Here is a 17,990-nt window from a genome sequence, read left to right on the forward strand (position 1 = left end):
GAAAGAAGGGAGGAAGGGAAAGCTAGAGCAAGCAGGGCTATGTGCCCTGGTGAGGAAAACTACTCTAGAGATAATGCAGGGAGCTCCTGCAGGAAGACTCAGGGAGGAGATCCCAGAACTTACCCTAAGACCTTTGAGGGAGTGAGGGGGTGGCTTTACAGGACCTGGTTTGGGGGTCGTCAGGCAGTAACGGTTACTGCATAGGCGTTGTCACTGAGCCAGAGCCATTTAACCAGCCCTGGGTGGCTAGAGAGCAAGCTTAAGACACCCCATAACTACGACTCTCAGACTGCTTAGGGGGGCCTGAGGCTGCAGACAAGGGGAGGAGGGGCACGTGAGGGCTGGGTCCCTGCCCCCCCCATCCTCTGCTGTCACTCATTACCCCAACAGTCGCCCAGGGGGCGGGCCCCGGAGAGGTGGGGATGGGGGGAGGGTAATCTTGGCAGGCGCCTGCTGCATGGCGTAGGTAGGGACTGCTGAGGGGGGCGGACGCCGGGGGGTTGAACACGAGTGGGAAGCGAAGAGAGACACGGGGAGGGGGAGGGGACCGGGAACCATTTGAATGAGAGGAGGGGATCACGGGTAGAGTGGGCTCCAGGAGGTAGGGCGGGCACGGGTGTGACGGGGGCCAGACTCTTGAGCCAGGTAAGGGAAGCAGGTGCGTAGATCGGCGTTTTTTGTGTTTTTAGTGTACTAGGCCCCATGGTGGAAAGGAGGCACCGCCTTTCCCGGGGGCGGGCTGCAAAGCTCCAGAGGCTATCTTTTCCTCCTCAACTAACGGGGCCCCGGGCGGGGGCTCAAGCTCCATCTCCGGTGACTATGCTCCACTCCGTAATTTCCAGGCGGCCACTGGGCTGGGAGTCTCGCGCCGGGGGCCGGCGCTGTCTCGCGAGCCCCCTCCTCGAGCCAGCCAATGGGGTTGGCTGTTGGCGCCGCCCGCCCGCCTGGTGCAGAGCGCTGGGCGCTGCGAGCGGCGCTGCCATTTAAAGGGGCCGCGACCCCTGTCCCGGCTGCTAGGGAGGGAGGTGGAGAAGGAGCGCGGGGCCGTCGCTGTCTGCAGTTCTAGGCTTGTAGCCGTTACACTAACCCTGCCGCAGGTAGGGGTCGGGCCTGATCAAGCCGAACCGAATCTGCAGGCGGGATCTCGCAATAGCCGGGAGGGGGGTCTGAGGAGAGATCGTGGCTCCAAAATGTCTTCCTGTAAATGCCTGAGGTGGGGGGGTGGGCAACAGGAGAAGGGAGAACTGGGGAAGCTCTGGGAAAGGGGGACGGGGCTGAGGAAGTGGGCTACCCTGAAAGGTAACTAGGGGGGAAATGATTAGGAAGGGCAGTTTGTGGGGGCGGGGGAAGGGCTGAGGGAGGACCAGGCTACGCGGGGAGGGGGGGTGGGGCCAGACAGGATGGGTAACGACTGGGGAGCTGGGGGGCACTAAGAGAGTGAGGAGGGAATAGAAACTGAGGTCGCGGGGGCGGGAAAGGCTCCTGGTGACGGCGGCCCTGGGAGCCTCTGAGGGGGCGTTTAGTCCGAGTTGGGGGGGGGTTAAAGGTAAGGGGGGAGGGGAACAGGGAGTTGCGGGGTGGGGGTCGGGCGGGTAACGACCAACTGCCTGGCGACTGTGGGCTCAGGGCCAGGGCGGGGAGCGCCACTCCCCACAGAGGGCGCTGTATGTGGTGGGGGGGAGTGGTCATTAGGACTAAAGCCTGTGGAAATGCTTGTCGGTTGGGGGGACTGGTCGTGAGAAATCCAAGTGGATGATGGGGTGTGTCCCAGAGGCTGTACAAGAAGGAATTCTGGCTAAGACCACCTCTACTGCCCTCTTCTACTCCTAATCTGCAGCCCATATCCAGCCATCCTCATGGACCCCAGTGATTTCCCCAGTCCATTTGACCCATTGACCCTGCCAGAGAAGCCCCTGGCTGGAGACCTTCCAGTAGACATGGAATTTGGAGAGGATCTGCTGGAATCCCAGACTGCCCCAACTCGAGGATGGGCACCCCCTGGCCCTTCTCCATCCTCGGGAGCCCTGGACCTGCTTGATACCCCTGCTGGCCTGGAAAAAGACCCTGGAGTAGTCTTGGATGGAGCCACTGAGCTGCTGGGGCTGGGGGGGCTGCTCTATAAAGCCCCTTCCCCCCCAGAGGTGGACCATGGTCCTGAGGGGACCCTTGCATGGGATTCAGGAGATCAGACCCTAGAGCCTGGACCAGGGGACCAGACCCCTGAGGTGGTACCACCTGATCCAGGGGCTGGGGCAAATCCCTCTCCACCTGAGGGGCTGCTAGAGCCTTTGGCTCCTGATTCTCCAATAACTCTGCAATCCCCCCATATTGAAGAGGAGGAGACAACCTCCGTAGCTACCAGGAGAAGGGGCTCCCCTGGGCAGGAGGAGGAGCTTCCCCAAGGGCAGCCACAGAGCCCAAATGGCCCCCCTAGCCCTTCAGTGGGAGAGACTCTGGGGGATGGAATCAACAGTTCTCAGACCAAACCTGGGGGCTCTAGCCCCCCTGCACATCCTTCCTTGCCAGGTAGGTTGCCTAATCATCTGGAGAATCAGGGCTGGGGAGAGGGTGGGGGCAAGGAAGGGTGGCTGTGTACTTTGGGAAGTAAGGGGCAGGAGGAGGAGGAGAGTGGAGAGATAAGTGTAGGGATGTGTGTGGGTAAGGAGTTAGGATTTGGGAGGGAGGGGTTTTCTGGTGAAGAAGATTATAGAAAATAGGGGTTGGGGGAGGCCACAGGGCCTATGTCAGAGGAACTGGGTGGTGTCATAGAGTGGGTTGTAAGGAATGGGTTTTGTGGGAGAGGTTCCCTTTTTCATGGCTTTTGGTGCCTGGTCCTTCCTTCAGGATTTGGGGGAGGACACCAGCTTCATGGTTTGAAGATCATTTCAGCAGTTTGGTTCTAGATGAGAGGGAGTGGGATTTCTGGGATTAATGAATGGTAACTAGGTTCTGGAACCCCCAAGAGCATACAGATTTGAGGGGAATGGTAAAAATGGAGGGTCTAGGATCACATCTTTGATAGGGAAGGGATATCCTAGACCTGAGAGGCTCTAGTTTCTCCTCTGCTCTGCCTGGTGGTGTCTTCTCTCCATGCTGTGACCAGGGTCTTGGGACTTATATAACTACCCAAATCCAAGGGAACCTGCCCATACATTGATGTTTTATTTTCCTCTTGCTCCCTTTGGGTAGTTTTGGGTTTGGTTTTGTTGGTAGAATATAAATTCTCTATGAAAGGTATGTTACCTCCCCATGATTGGGACAGAGAGCTGATGGGAGGGGTAGGATATATTTTTCCATGGAGAATAGCTGCACCCCCCCTTAGTTCAGAGCCTGAGGTAACCCTGAGAGGGGCCCCAAGAAGCCACAGGCACTTGAGTTTTCCCTTTCAGTTTTGAATAAGTTCTTCCCCAGGAATGGAGGTGGGGGTTGGGCCAGGGAGGGGGTGGTGAGGGCAGGCTTGAGATTTAGGCTGCTTTCTGCTTCCTTTGCAGGAGATGGCCTGACTGGGAAGGCGAGTGAGAAGCCGCCTGAGAGGGTGAGGGGGGGAGGGGATTGGAAGGAGTCTGGTTCCCCCTATAGCTCTGGGAAGGACAGACCCTTCATTTTCCCTCCCAGATGTTGTTCTGTGGAGAGTGTGTGTAAGGAGAGTTAGGAGGAGGGAGGGAGCTCTTGTGTCTACTGCTTCTTAAGAAGAAAGTCCGGCCTCCTTTTCTCCCCTCCTCTTAAGGGATGGGCCAAGGGTCCCTACTCTCCCTCCCCCCTCCTTTCTACTGTCCCCCCCCAAACCCTGTACTCTTGTTAGCCTGCCCCTGGTGTCAGCTTTCCTCCCTCCCATGTTTCCAAGGTACAGAAGAGAAGCGAACGTGTTAGGAGAGCAGAGCCTCCAAAACCTGAGGTTGTGGATTCCACTGAGAGCAGTGAGTAGGATTTGAGGAAGCGTGACCTGGGGGTTCTGGGTGTGCACAAGAGTGGAAGGTGGGATATGGCAGGGCATGGATCTTCTAGCTCTTGTAGTCCCTCACCATGCAGAGTGTGAAGTGCCTGTCTCCACTATGGGTTGGCATGGGAACCAAGGGCAGTGGGGGAGATTGAAAACAAGAGCAGTGAGAGTGGAGTTTCCTGTTTCAGCTATGCCATCCCTGTCCCCAATCTTCTCTCCTGGAGCCCCTCCCTTCCCCTTGCTGGAAGATTACCAAATAACCAAGGATGATAGACACCAAGGGCTTAAGCTACCAAAGGAATGGGAAATAGGGGTATAATGGCCAGAACTGCTGGGGTCCTAGGATTAGGACTGAACTAACTTGATCTGGTTGTCACATGGCGAGAGACCTGGTCTGGTAGCCTTTTCTCACTGCTCCCTCCCCTTCCCGTTTCCTCAGTTCCAGTGTCAGATGAGGATTCTGATGCCATGGTTGATGATCCCAATGATGAGGACTTTGTGCCATTCCGGCCCCGGCGCTCTCCTCGCATGTCCCTACGCTCAAGCGTGGCACAGAGGGCTGGGCGCTCTTCTGTGGGCACCAAGATGAGTTGTGCACATTGTCGGACACCACTGCAGAAGGGGCAGACGGCCTATCAACGCAAAGGGCTGCCTCAGCTCTTCTGCTCTTCATCTTGTCTCACCACTTTCTCCAAGAAACCCTCAGGCAAAAAGACCTGTACCTTCTGCAAGAAGTGCGTGAGGGTCCTAAGGTGTTGGGTGGTGGGGGCAAGGGACAGGACAGAGGCAGTGGGATAAGACAGAGATAGCATTGGCAAGAACCAAGCAGGATGACACTGGAAGAGAGCAATTTAGGGAGAGGGTCAGAGAACATTTTTCTCTGGTCATCAATCCCAGATGAGTAGAAAGCTGCTACAATGAGGGTGGTCTTGAGTGAATTTTCAAACCTGTTCCCACCTCTAGGGAGATCTGGAACACCAGGGACTCGGTCGTGGCACAGACTGGTTCGGGAGGTTCCTTCCATGAGTTCTGCACATCTGTCTGTCTGTCTCTATATGAGGCCCAGCAGCAGCGCCCAATTCCCCAGTCTGGGGATCCAGCAGATGCCACTCGCTGCAGCATATGCCAGAAGACTGGAGAGGTGAGGATACTCAGAGGGGGCTGATTTACAGAGCCTGGCCAGCCCTGACCTGCCCCTTCAATTCTGGGGCTGCAGGGGCCAGGCCCTGTGGAAAAGGGGAGTGGGGAGGAAAGGCAGCCATCATGAGGGAGCATATTCAAGGATAGAGCTTCTCCAGGATGTATGCAGCTGGCCTTCCCTTGCCTCCCAGGACCTCACCATCAAGTCGGCAGCCTGATGCACAGGTTGGGGGGTCCCTGGGCCCACTGTCTGCTGTGAAGGTCTAGGGTGAGGTGGGAGGCTGTCCTTGTATTGGGGTGGGCGGTGGTAGCCAGGCCCCTGCTCAGGGTGTGTGTGTGTGTGTGTGTGGCAGGTCCTGCATGAGGTCAGCAATGGCAGCGTGGTGCATCGGCTCTGCAGCGATTCTTGCTTCTCCAAATTCCGAGCCAACAAGGGACTGAAAACCAACTGTTGTGACCAGTGTGGGGCTTATATCTACACCAAGACCGGGAGCCCTGGCCCCGAGCTCCTCTTCCACGAGGGCCAGCAAAAGCGGTTCTGCAACACAACGTGCTTGGGGGCATACAAGAAGGTGGGGCCGAGGGAGTAGTGCATTAGAGGGCTGTGGAAGGGGGTGTGGTCCATGGGTGATAAATAAAGGTGCCTGATGGGTCGAGGGCTGGGAGAAATAAAACAAATAAAGGGGGTTTCAATTGTATCTGTTATGTTTTATTTTTGAAGCTGGCTGGTGGACACACAGGTCTTTGTTATATCATCATCTATACTTTTTTGTATGCCTGAAATATCCATGTTTAAAAAATTTTAAAAATAAAAGCGAAGGGACAAATCCAGCCTCAGCCTCTCCTTCCCCATCCTCACAGAAAAACACACGTGTGTACCCATGTGTCTGGTGCAAGACCCTGTGTAAGAACTTTGAGATGCTATCACATGTGGATCGTAATGGCAAGACCAGCTTGTTCTGTTCCCTGTGCTGTACCACTTCTTACAAAGTGAAGCAGGCAGGGCTCACTGGTAGGTGCAAAGCCCTCTTCTCTGAGACCCCTGCTGGCCTTCCTTCTACCTCCCATACTCCCCTCTTTTAAAATAATCCCTGCTGCCCAACCTCAGCCCCAACCACGTCTTCCCATGGATTTTCTGTTCCGTCTCTGCACTGCCTTACACCTTCTGTGTGCTCTCTCTCTCTCTCTCTCTCTCTCTCTCTCTTTCTCTCTCTCTCTCCCCTCTCTCTCTCTCTTTCTCTCTCTCTCCTCTCTCTCTCTTTCTCTCTCTCTCTCTCTCCTCTCTCTGTATGCCCCAGGCCCTCCCCGACCCTGCAGCTTCTGCCGCCGCAGCCTCTCTGACCCCTGTTACTACAACAAGGTTGATCGCACAGTCTACCAGTTTTGCAGCCCCAGCTGCTGGACCAAGTTCCAGGTACTCCAGACCCTAGACCAGGGATAAAGGGTATGGCAACAGAGAGGGTAGGAGATTTGGGGTAGGTAGGCCTGGGCAGAGCAAAGAACAAACCTGACTCCCCTCCCCACCAGCACCACACACATCTCGCCCCTCCCTTACTTGTCTTCCTTCCCTCCAGCGCACAAGCCCTGAGGGGGGCATTCACCTGAGCTGTCACTACTGCCACAGCCTCTTCAGTGGCAAGCCTGAGGTCTTGGACTGGCAGGTAAGACCCCCCCCACCCCCACCCACGTCTTGCCACGTGTCTGAAAGGGTGCTTCTACTGGGATCCTGCCAGGTTCAGTTGTCACAGTTCTGCCCTCCCTGCCTTGTGCCCCCATCTCAGGACCAGGTGTTCCAGTTCTGCTGCCGTGATTGTTGTGAGGACTTCAAGCGGCTTCGGGGTGTGGTGTCCCAGTGCGAGCACTGCCGGCAGGAGAAACTCCTGCATGAGAAACTCCGATTCAGTGGGGTGGAAAAGAGCTTCTGCAGTGAAGGTAAGGAAGTGGGGAATGAGTACAGCCCCTGTTCCTCACATCCAGGAAAATGGCAGAGAAGGGGGCAAAACTTAGAAAGTGGTTCAGCAGGGCCTTCTGCGCAGGACGCTCTACCCCATCTATTTTAAGGCTTTGGGCACAAGAGGCTGTTTAGAAGAGGTTTGGTGTGTAGCATCTTGAAAACGTTGGAACTCATGCCTGTGGGTTATCTCTGTATCTCTGGACTCTTTGTTCTTCCTCTCTTCCCAGGTTGTGTGCTGCTGTACAAACAGGACTTCACTAAGAAGCTGGGCTTGTGCTGTATCACTTGTACTTACTGCTCTCAGACCTGCCAGCGTGGAGTCACTGAGCAACTGGATGGCAGCACCTGGGACTTCTGCAGTGAGGACTGTAAAAGCAAGTACCTGCTATGGTACTGCAAGGTAAGGAGGATCAGCATATCACAAAGGAGGGGGAGAAGAGTGCAGGGCATGGGTTGTGGGACTAACATCAGAGCAAGGGTAGATTTCCAGGGAGGGGAGTCAATCTCCAGTCTCCAAGCTGGTCCACTCTCCAAGGGGAGGAGCAGGGCTTATCCCATGGGAGAGGGCCCAGCACATTTTAGAGAGGCAGGTCTGACCATCCTGTCAACGCCCTCAGGCTGCCCGATGCCATGCCTGTAAGCGCCAGGGGAAGCTGCTGGAGACCATCCACTGGCGTGGGCAGATCCGTCATTTCTGCAACCAACAGTGTCTGCTGCGCTTCTACAGCCAGCAGAACCAACCCAACTTGGATACCCAAAGTGGGCCTGAGAGCCTCCTGAACAGTGAGTCCCGGGCAGGGGGCACACTGTTATAACTGGCCTGGGCTCTTCTAATCCTAGGCCCAGCCTCTTCTTCTTGTTGTATTCACCTCATCCCTGACCAGAGTTCCAAGTATTCCAGACCCTCTAGGTACTAGGGGGAGTCTTGTTTAAATCTTCTTGGAGTGACAGTCTACTGATTTTTTTATAAGGGATATATATTTTAGAGAGTGGGTCCTACCTAGGTAGGATGGGCATGTGGAGGTTGTGGTTAGTTTTCAGAGAAAAGGAAGTGTTAGCATAAGTTCTGCATTTATTTATTTATTTGCTTGTTTAGTTTTTGGTACTGGTGATTGAAACCAGGGGTACTTTACCACTGTCCACATTCCCAACCCTTTTTATTTATTTATTTATTTTAATTTTGAAACAGGGTCTTGCTAAATTACTTAGAGTCTCACTAAATTGCTGAGGCTGGCCTTGAACTTGCAATCTTCCAGCCTCTGCCTCCTAAGCTGCTGGGATTACAGGCATGCACCACCATGCCCAGCAAGCTCTGCATTTAATGATACCAAAATTATTACTATTTCTAGAATGTTACCCTGTCCCCTCTGCCACTCCAAGGATACCAAACTCCTGAGGGCTGTCTAAATGGAAGATCTCAAATTGTGGGGTTTTGGGGAAAATATAGTGTCTTATTCTCCTTAATTGCCAGGAGCAAAGAATCTTCTTGGCTGCCATTGCTGGGGCCCAGAGAAGACTAGACCTAGGTTTACAAGCAGGGGACATCCTAGACTCCCATTTCTATTTGATATACCTCTTAATGAAGCTGTCCTGGAACCAGGGTAAGGAAAACAGAGAGCTAGTTCCTCTAATGAGAGCATTCATGTGTTTTGATCTACAGGTCAGTCTTCTGAGTCAAAGCCCCAGACACCCTCTCAAACCAAAGTGGAGAACAGCAACACAGTGAGGACCCCAGAGGAAAACGGGAATTTGGGCAAGGTCAGGGCAAAAGCCAAGAGGGAGGATAATCTCTAAAGGAGAGTACACAGTTGGTGGCACTAATGTTCTTGTCTCCACAGATCCCTGCAAAGACCAGATCAGCTCCAACTGCTCCCACCCCTCCTCCACCCCCACCACCCCCAGCAACACCCCGCAAAAACAAAGCTGCCATGTGTAAGCCGCTAATGCAGAACCGTGGAGTTTCCTGCAAGGTGGAGATGAAGTCCAAAGGGAGTCAAACAGGTGAGCCAGGGTACTTATATGCCACAGGCTATATTTCAGTGTCCTAGGCCACCATACCTATGTCCATGAGCTGATCTAGGGCATTTCTTAGGTGGCTGAAAGATCATGCCTTATGGTTGTCTCTCAGCCTTTGGTTCAAGAGCAGTTTTGTGATATTGAACAAACATTAGGGCCTTTGGGGGTGATGAGCTAGTATAAAGTTCTCAGTCAGTTGTGACCCATTTAGCCAAGACTCTGAGAAGATCCCTTTCTTGTCAGCAGAAGAGTGGAAGCCACAGGTGATTGTGCTGCCCATCCCAGTGCCCATCTTTGTGCCAGTGCCTATGCATCTGTACTGCCAGAAAGTCCCAGTGCCTTTCTCAATGCCTATCCCGGTAAGTTTTCCCACTCTTTCTGGCCAGGTCATCCTTTAACCTTCTAGGATTGAGACCATTCCTCTCCCTTACTTTTAATCAACTGCCCTGCTCATCCACTGGTATGGTTCTTGGCATTTAGTTGGCATTTGTGCCCCCAGGTACCTGTGCCCATGTTCTTGCCCACTACCTTGGAGAGCACAGACAAGATTGTGGAGACCATTGAGGAGCTGAAGGTGAAGATCCCTTCCAACCCTTTGGAGGCTGACATTCTGGCTATGGCAGAAATGATTGCAGAGGCTGAGGAGTTAGACAAGGCCTCATCTGACCTTTGTGGTATGCTATGGATGGCAGCTATGCCAGAGACAGGGTGCTACCAATCTGTCTGCCTAAGGGGGTGGAGAGTGATGATTTTGGTGCCAAGTGGAATGGGGAATGCATTGGGATCAGCCCCTGAAAGCCTGTGAAGGTGCTAGGCAGAAGATGCAGTGACTGAGCCAACTTCTTCGCCTCCCAGATCTTGTGAGCAACCAGAGTGCAGAGGGACTTCTGGAAGACTGTGACTTATTTGGACCAGCCCGAGATGATGTCCTGGCCATGGCTGTCAAGATGGCCAATGTCTTAGATGAACCTGGGCAAGACTTGGAGGCAGACTTCCCCAAGAGTGAGTAGGATTTGAGGTGTGCCCATTGAGTATTAGAACATTTGTGCCATCAGGAAAGTAGTGCTATTTGTGACACTGAGCATTACCCTAAACAGTGATAATTGTGGCCCTAAGACAGAAGGTTGTAACAGGGAGTAGTATCAGAAATTCAGAAATAGAAGGTTAAAACAGGTATATTGTTTTTAGACTTCCAATCTTATTTTTAAGCATTTATATTTTTTCTTTAATTAAAAGTAATTGTGATTTTACCATTTTATCATCTTCATTTTAAGTCTACAGTATTGTTAAGTATATTCATACTGCTGTGAATGTTTGTGTTTGGTATTTTTGTGGCTTAAGCATATTTTTGGCATAGCTTTGCTGGTTCCTATTGAGTCCAATAAAGCTATATAAGAGGCTCATCTTGAGTCAAATGGGCAAATAGCAGAGGTGGTTTGGGAAGACTAGGGGTGAGTTCCTAAGAAATTGACTTTTCTTTCCCTTCTATTAGATCCTTTGGACATTAACCCCAGTGTGGACTTCCTCTTTGATTGTGGCCTGGTAGGTCCTGAGGATGTGTCTACTGAACAAGACCTTCCCCGAACTATGAGGAAGGTAAGACTGGGGCTACTGTATCTACAAAGGGAGAATGGAGGCCCAAGGGAAGGGCTGCTCTCATGGCCAACCCAGCAACCTTACTTTGACCTTCCTAACCTCCTTTTTCCAATACTAGACATACTGAAATAAAACCAAACTGCTCTCCCCCAAGTTCACAAGGTCATTAAAGCTGTTTTCAAACTCTGTGCCATGGAAACTCTGTGTTCTTACATCAGCTCCCCCATCCCCAGTGGGAAACAGTGTCCTGATTAGCTTCTAAGGTGCCCCTAGCCTTAACTCTGTTACCACACTTCCTTCTCTTCCACTCTAGGGTCAAAAGCGACTGGTGCTTTCGGAAAGCTGTTCCCGGGACTCCATGAGTAGCCAACCTAGCTGTACTGGTCTCAATTATTCATATGGTGTCAATGCTTGGAAATGCTGGGTACAGTCAAAATATGCCAATGGAGAAACCAGCAAGGGTGATGAGTTACGCTTTGGCCGTAAGTACCCAGGAGAAGAAGGAGTAGGAGAAGGGAATGGGGAACAGGACTGTGCCTGTGATTCAGCTTAAGATGTCTAGGAGTGATGAGGCATGATTGCTTAAGGTTGCCCTGTGAAAATAGGGAAGAATTGTTGATTAAAGGGAGATGCTGTTTAGGTTCAAGGCTAAGGGCTCTTTGTAATTGGTGGGTTTATTCAGGAGCTCAGTGTGACTAAAGGGTTAATGGTGGTGAAGCTAAATGAAATTCTCAATGTGGAGTTTTCTTAAGCCCATCCACCTCCACTTCATATCACTGCAGCCAAACCCATGCGTATCAAAGAGGATATTCTTGCCTGCTCAGCTGCTGAGCTCAACTATGGACTGGCCCAATTTGTGAGAGAAATCACTCGACCTAATGGTGAACGATATGAACCTGACAGTATCTACTATCTGTGTCTTGGCATCCAGCAGGTACTCCTCGCATACTGCCTCACTTCCCATCACTCAACACAGCAGGCAGGGTCCTACTGGAACTGCTTCCAGCCCCCTTGTGTTGTCACTTTTCTCCTACCCCAAGCAGGCAGCTTCCCTTTAACCTCCTATGACAAATAGGGCACAAGATGTCAATACTGTTGTAAAACCAGAGCTTGATTCCAGGACCATTGGTCAAGGAACAGTCTTCATTACTCTGTGGGTCCCCTTTGCAATCCTTGAACCCATTCTCAAGATGAGAGAAATGGGTAGGACAGGGTTCCCAAGTGGGGGGGCAATGTTTAACTCCCACTGGGAGAGGTTAACCATGTTTTACTTGACAAGGGGGTCTGGGCTTCTGAGGAACATCTCGGAGCCTCCTCCTCTTCCAGCAAAGCCTCAGTACCTCAGAGACATAGGGACACCTGGGGGAAAGCACTCTGGGTCATCTAATCAAGCAGCTTTTTCCCATCATCTCCTAATTATCAAGGACACCGTGCCTGGGGCTACAGCATTATTGTGTTTCCGCTAGGACCTACAGTCTGACTTTATATCCATCTGTATTTCTTTCTCCAGTACTTGCTGGAAAATAACCGAATGGTGAACATTTTCACGGACCTTTACTACCTGACCTTCGTTCAAGAACTCAACAAGTCTTTGAGCACCTGGCAGCCCACACTTCTCCCCAACAGTAAGGGATAGGATCTTAGCAACCCTTACTCCTCTTCCCTTCCTCTAATGCACCACTCAAAGAGTCTTGCACTCTCTGGCCTGCCACTCTTCATGAAGGATCTGAGGGCAGAAGCATGTAGCTGGATGTCGCAGGGTTTAGAGCTAGAGGAGCAGGACCCCTTGCCCTTGAATATGAGGAGAGAATCAATAACTTAGGTGTGAACTGACCTGGTGGCACACACCTGTAATCCCAGCTATTTGGGAGGCTGAGGCAGGATAGTATGAGCCCAAGATTTTGAAGTCAGCCCGAAGAGCGTAGACTCTCTCAAAAAAGAAAAAAATTGGCAAGTCTCAGTCTGAAGAATTATCTAAAGGACTAAAAAATGATGGCCCAGGTTTGGGTGATAAAGAAAAAAAGCAAGATGTTGTGGGGGGGGATTACTCAAGGTTTTAATCTACCTGCCTACAACTTGAGGGTGGTGAAAGAAGCTCCAAATGCAGGTGGAAATGGTATAAAATATGCCCAGACCTGTGTATGATAGCTGAGTATCAGGGTTTTATATACAAATGAGAGGCATGCAGTAAGTGCACATGCCTAGGACCTTGTGTTGGAAGAAGTGGTTGGATTTGGGTAGTTGATCCTCCTAACCTGGCCTCTCCCCTTTCCCATTGCAGATACAGTATTCTCCCGAGTAGAGGAAGAACACCTTTGGGAGTGCAAGCAGCTGGGGGTCTACTCTCCCTTTGTCCTTCTAAACACCCTCATGTTCTTCAACACTAAGTTTTTTGGGCTGCAGACAGCTGAGGAACACATGCAGCTCTCTTTCACGAATGTGGTGCGGCAATCCCGCAAATGTACCACGCCTCGGGGCACCACTAAGGTGGTGAGCATCCGCTACTATGCCCCAGTCCGCCAGAGGAAAGGGCGAGGTATGAGGCTGTCCCCTCCTTTGCTTTTGCCCCTTCTCTACTTGCCCCTACTGTGTCCCACCATACCTGCTGGACTGGCCTTCTCTGACACTAGCTTCCCTCTCCTTCCATTCCTGGATTTGTAGAAAAGGTAAGAACAACTGGGTGCAGTAGTGCAAATTTGTAATCTCAGCGACTTGGAAGGAGGAGGCAGGAGGATCTCAGGTTCAAAGCCAGCCTGGGCAACCTAGCAAGACCCTGTCTCAAAATAAAAATGAAAAGGGCTGGGGATGTTACTCAGTGGTGGAGCACTTGCCCAGCATGTGTGAGGCTCTAGGTTCAACCCCAGTACTGCAAAAAAAAGAAGGAAATAAAAGCCTGGCACCGTGGCACATGCCTATAATCCTAGCAACATCCGTGGCAAAGGCAGGTGAATCGCAAATTCGAGGTCAGCCTGGGCAACTTAGCAAGACTATCTCAAAATAAAAAAGATTGGGGATGTAGTTCAGTGGCAAAATGCCCCAATTTACTTAGTACCAGAAAGGAAGGAAGGAAGGTAGGAAGAAAGAAGAAGATGGCTGGTCTTTGTAGCTGATGGGCAGTGGTTGTTACATAAATAGGAGCTTACTCAGCTGCCTGTTCCCCACCTTTCCTCATTTCAAAGCAGTTTACTTGCCCTTTTGTTTTGGGGTGGTGGACAAGGAGGAGGTGGTACTCTTGGAGAGTTAATAGAGTAAATAACAGGCTTTCTGTGATTCAGAAGCTGCATCCTGGTTTATATTTTTTCTGGCCCTAGAATTCTGTCCCATCTTGAGCACAGCTCCCAAGGTCCCTTCTCTAGATCTGAACTTCTGCCTGGACTCTAATGCACAAGGGTTTGGGACCATCATGGTTTCTCTGTCCTGGAAGGCATGCCTAACCTTGCAACAGGGTCTTTTTTTTATCAGTTTGTTTGTGTAACTTGTGAGATCACCTCTTCAAGATGTCACCTGGAGGAGATCATAAAAAGACATTTTTGGCATCAAGAACCAGTGAGGGCTGCACAGCAACACCCCTACAGGATGTTTGATTGGCTGACTCTTCTGCCTGCCTTTCTTTTTTTTCTTTTTCTTTTCCTTTTTTTTTTTTTTTTTTTCAGTGCCAGGGTTGGAACCCAGGGCCTTGTGCATGCCAGGCAAGTGCTCTACCACTGAGCTACCTTCCATTCCCTTTTATCTTTCTCTTTATATTTCTTTTCTTTTTTCCTTATGGTACTGGGGATTGAAACCAGGGTCTTTTGCTCACTTAGTGGTAGACCACTAAGCTATATCCAAAGCTCCCTTGCTTGCTTTCTCTCTGTCCCTTTTTTTCGTGTGATACTTGGAATTGAACCCAGGGCCTCATGCATGCTAGGCAAGTGCTCTACCCCTGAGGTACAGCCCCATCCCCTTTATTTCCTTATGTATTTTGTGTCCTGAGGTTTTCCCCCTTTATCCTAGACTATGTTCTGGGAGGAGCTCCTTGAGTGTGAACGCTTAATGAGTCTAGGTCATTTCCCTTTATAGACACAGGTCCTGGGAAACGAAAGAGAGAAGACGAAGCCCCTATCTTAGAGCAGCGTGAGAATCGCATGAATCCCCTCCGCTGCCCTGTGAAGTTCTATGAATTCTATCTCTCAAAATGGTGAGTTGGTGGGTTTGCAGGAATGTCACCCAAGGGATCTACTTTGCCTTGGCATTAATCATCTGTCCTCCCACTCCCACCATTGTAGTCCTGAAAGCCTCCGAACTCGCAATGATGTATTCTACCTGCAACCTGAACGGTCCTGCATCGCTGAGTCACCTCTCTGGTATTCTGTGATCCCCATGGACCGCAGCATGTTGGAGAGCATGCTCAATCGCATCCTGGCTGTGCGTGAGATTTATGAGGAACTGGGTCGTCCTGGGGAGGAAGACCTGGACTGAGTCTATGTGCCACCTTTATCCATGTTTCATATCAGTGTCTGTCCTGTGGTCATGTCTCACAGGGTGACTGACCCAGGAAACAGTGCTACTCATTTTGAAGGGCCCTGACTGCCCCTTTCTATTCACCCATTCCCTTTCCCTTCCTGTCCTAGGAACCCCTGGCTTTTACCTTCTGTACCACTTGACAACCACTGCGCTCCAGTCTTCTATACTCAGGGGCTAGATCCCCCAGTGATGGGCAAAGTCCAGTTAGCCCATTTTCTTTTTGCTTCAGAGTAAAACCTTTCTCCTGGGGCCAGACTCTAGTGGAGTGTTAATTAGCTCTGGTGATCCTGTTGGCTTTGGGTTTCCTGACCCATCTGTGTTGGTGAAGCCCCTTGTTCCTAGGTCTGACCTAGGGAAGAACTCAGCTACCTTCTCTGCCCTGTGCCCACTCCCTTCTCCCTCTTCCCCAGTACCACACGAAAGGGTCTTATCTGAAAGATGTGAAAGAAATGATGAAAGTAATGAGGGGACCATTTACCCAAAACACAGAACTTAGACACTGTTCCCCTCCCATGAGATAATTGGATGTTGGCACCCTCTCACCACTATGTTCCCCACCCTACCCTGGCAAGCACCAATTCTTGGTGCTACAATTTCTAAAGAGTTCCAAATGCTTTCTTTTCCTCAAAGGCAGAGAATGACTCCAAGTATGGGGAGCAGACTCCTGTTGTGCAGACTCCTGTCCCCTTGGTTTATGTGTTTGTCTCTCTCTGCCATCTTAGGTTGGCATGAGCCATGGTGTCAACATGCTTAGCCCCTCTGTAACCACCTCCCTTTAGTTCTATGGACAGAGCTCCCAAGGCAAAAACTACCTTCTGACTTGGGTTGAGGCTGGGTTCCCCCTCTTGTTCTCTCTCCATCTTAAGAGCCAGGCCAAGCCTTTGGGGGACTGGGTCATGCAGGATGGGGTCTATGGTCACAATATTGGTGAGGAGCTGTAGGCATGGGGCCTGCCCTTACTGCTTACATCTTCTCTGTCCCCATCTTTATTTTGTAGTCCCAGAAAACTAAGTGTCTGGCAAAGGGGATACCCAGTTCTTTCCCTGTTGGCTTTGCTGTTCCCCAGACTCCTTTTTGTGTTTTTATAACTGTCACCAGTTTAGCCACTGTTTAAATTGTATATATTGTTCTGAGGCGCCTGGCCTGTCCCTTCAGTGAGCCATGCCCACCCTTGTGTTGTAGTGAGAAGCTGTTGTCATGACTAACCTTCTGTCTCTGGAATTGTTTGTTTCAAATAAAGAGTTAAAATTGTCTTTTGCCTTTTTTGGGGAAGGGAGAAGTATCTTTAGGGGTGAGGGATATAGAAGAGCAATGCTATGAAACTTCAGATATCTCAACATGTAAAGAAGTCAGGAGTCCCACCTCATTGAATGAATCTACTAGAAATGTGGTCCTTTTTATAAGTGTCCAAACACTTTCTGGGCACAATGGTGCACACCTGTAGTTCCAGTGACTCAGGAAGCTGAGGCAGGAGGGTTGCAAGTTTCAAGACATCCTCAGCAATTTAGTGAAACCCTGTTTCAACATAAAAAAAATAAAGTGGGTTGGGGGTATAGCTAAATTGTAGAGCACACCTACTTTAATCCCTAGTAAAAACAGTTTCCAAACACTTAAGAAAAAAATTTGTTCAATAGCCATTTATTAGGTATCAACTAGGTTTAAAGACCTAGATTACATGCTTCAGAAAAGACCAAGATTAATTAGACTGGTTACCTGTCCCCAGTAGGCTTCCAGGCTAGGGGAGATACTGGCAAGTACCATCATAATATAGACAAATGAAGGAAATACTTTTATGGGAGAGCAGAGGAATAAGGAATACATTTCAATTTTACAGGGAGGTTGTGCAAAGGTTCACTGAGGGAGGTAGCATTTGACCTGGACCTCAAAGACAAGGTAGGAGGAATTAGGAGACCATAGCTGTAAGGGTGGGAAGTACAAGGCTGAGATTTTCCAACCAGGAAATGGTTGGCTCAGACCTGTTGCTTAGGGAGAAGATACCCAGAAGAATAGAATGGAGGGGGCAGGCCTGAAGGCCTACAGAAGGGTGAAAGGAGTGTGGCTAAGATCCTGGGAACTCTTTGGGGACTGGGGATAGGAAAAGAAGAGGTGGATTCAAAGTAAATTTTGGACTTTAAACCTTTTTTTTTTTCAGATGTTTTGAAAGTAAAACATGATCTGATGAATGCTAGGACTGAACCTTGTCAGAGAGGGAAGAATTGAGTATGAAGCCCAGATTTCTAGCCTTGAAGACTGGGAGAATGAGACACCCTTAACCAAAATGGGAAACCAAGGCAGGATTTTTTCATTGCTATTTGTGTTTGTTCATTGTTGCGGGTAGGAGGAGGTTGGTAATAATGTTGGGGCTCTGTAGTGTACAGTGGTGCACACCTGTAATTCCAGCAGCTTGGGAAGCTGACATAGGTCACAAGTTCACTTCAGCCTTGGCAAGACCCTAAGCAACTTAGTGAGACCCTGCCTCAAAATAAAAAATTAAAAGGACTGGGGCTGTAGCTCAGTGGTAAATTGCCCCTTGGGTTAAATCCCCAGTATGAAAAAAAAATCTAAGTAGTGGGCCATGTAACATGGCAAAGCAGAAAAGACCATTCAAATATGAGCTTCTAGTCGTAGCTCTGCCATGGAAATGGAAAAGACTAACTTTTTGAGCTTCTTCTAAAAAATGGGTTCATATGGGCTGGGGCTGTAGCTGAGTGGCAGAGAGCACTTGCCTAGCTAGCATGTGTGAAGCACTGGGTTCCATCCTTGGCACGGCATAAAAATAAAAAAATAATTATTATAAAAAATTTTTTAAAGGACTTGAGATGTGGCTCAGTGGTACAGTAC

The 17,990-nt window shown here is 50.3% G+C and overlaps 1 protein-coding gene across 4 annotated transcripts; it reads left to right on the plus strand.

The window, feature by feature from the left end:
- Nucleotides 1–940: 940 nt before the first annotated feature.
- ZMYM3 (zinc finger MYM-type containing 3) lies at nucleotides 941–16,409 on the plus strand. Of its 4 annotated transcripts, none has more exons than XM_079124522.1 (25): nucleotides 941–1,097; nucleotides 1,838–2,526; nucleotides 3,492–3,535; nucleotides 3,845–3,917; nucleotides 4,380–4,674; nucleotides 4,904–5,081; nucleotides 5,434–5,652; nucleotides 5,942–6,092; nucleotides 6,379–6,494; nucleotides 6,655–6,741; nucleotides 6,862–7,012; nucleotides 7,262–7,434; nucleotides 7,652–7,817; nucleotides 8,695–8,792; nucleotides 8,873–9,035; nucleotides 9,294–9,409; nucleotides 9,550–9,724; nucleotides 9,906–10,052; nucleotides 10,543–10,646; nucleotides 10,960–11,128; nucleotides 11,429–11,580; nucleotides 12,157–12,271; nucleotides 12,928–13,182; nucleotides 14,706–14,823; nucleotides 14,912–16,409. In XM_079124522.1, exons 2-25 carry the CDS (start codon nucleotides 1,857–1,859, stop codon nucleotides 15,102–15,104), a joined length of 4,128 nt encoding a protein of 1,375 aa, XP_078980648.1. In that variant the 5' UTR covers nucleotides 941–1,097; nucleotides 1,838–1,856; the 3' UTR covers nucleotides 15,105–16,409. The 4 variants fall into 4 exon arrangements, with proteins under 4 accessions (XP_078980648.1, XP_078980649.1, XP_078980650.1 ...); XM_079124523.1 differs by having other exon boundaries at nucleotides 9,297–9,409; XM_079124524.1 differs by having other exon boundaries at nucleotides 3,851–3,917.
- The last annotated feature ends 1,581 nt before the right edge of the window (nucleotides 16,410–17,990 follow it).

This window comes from Sciurus vulgaris (genome assembly GCF_902686455.1).
Source record: "Sciurus vulgaris genome assembly, chromosome: X".
NCBI classification, from domain to species: Eukaryota; Metazoa; Chordata; class Mammalia; order Rodentia; family Sciuridae; genus Sciurus; species Sciurus vulgaris.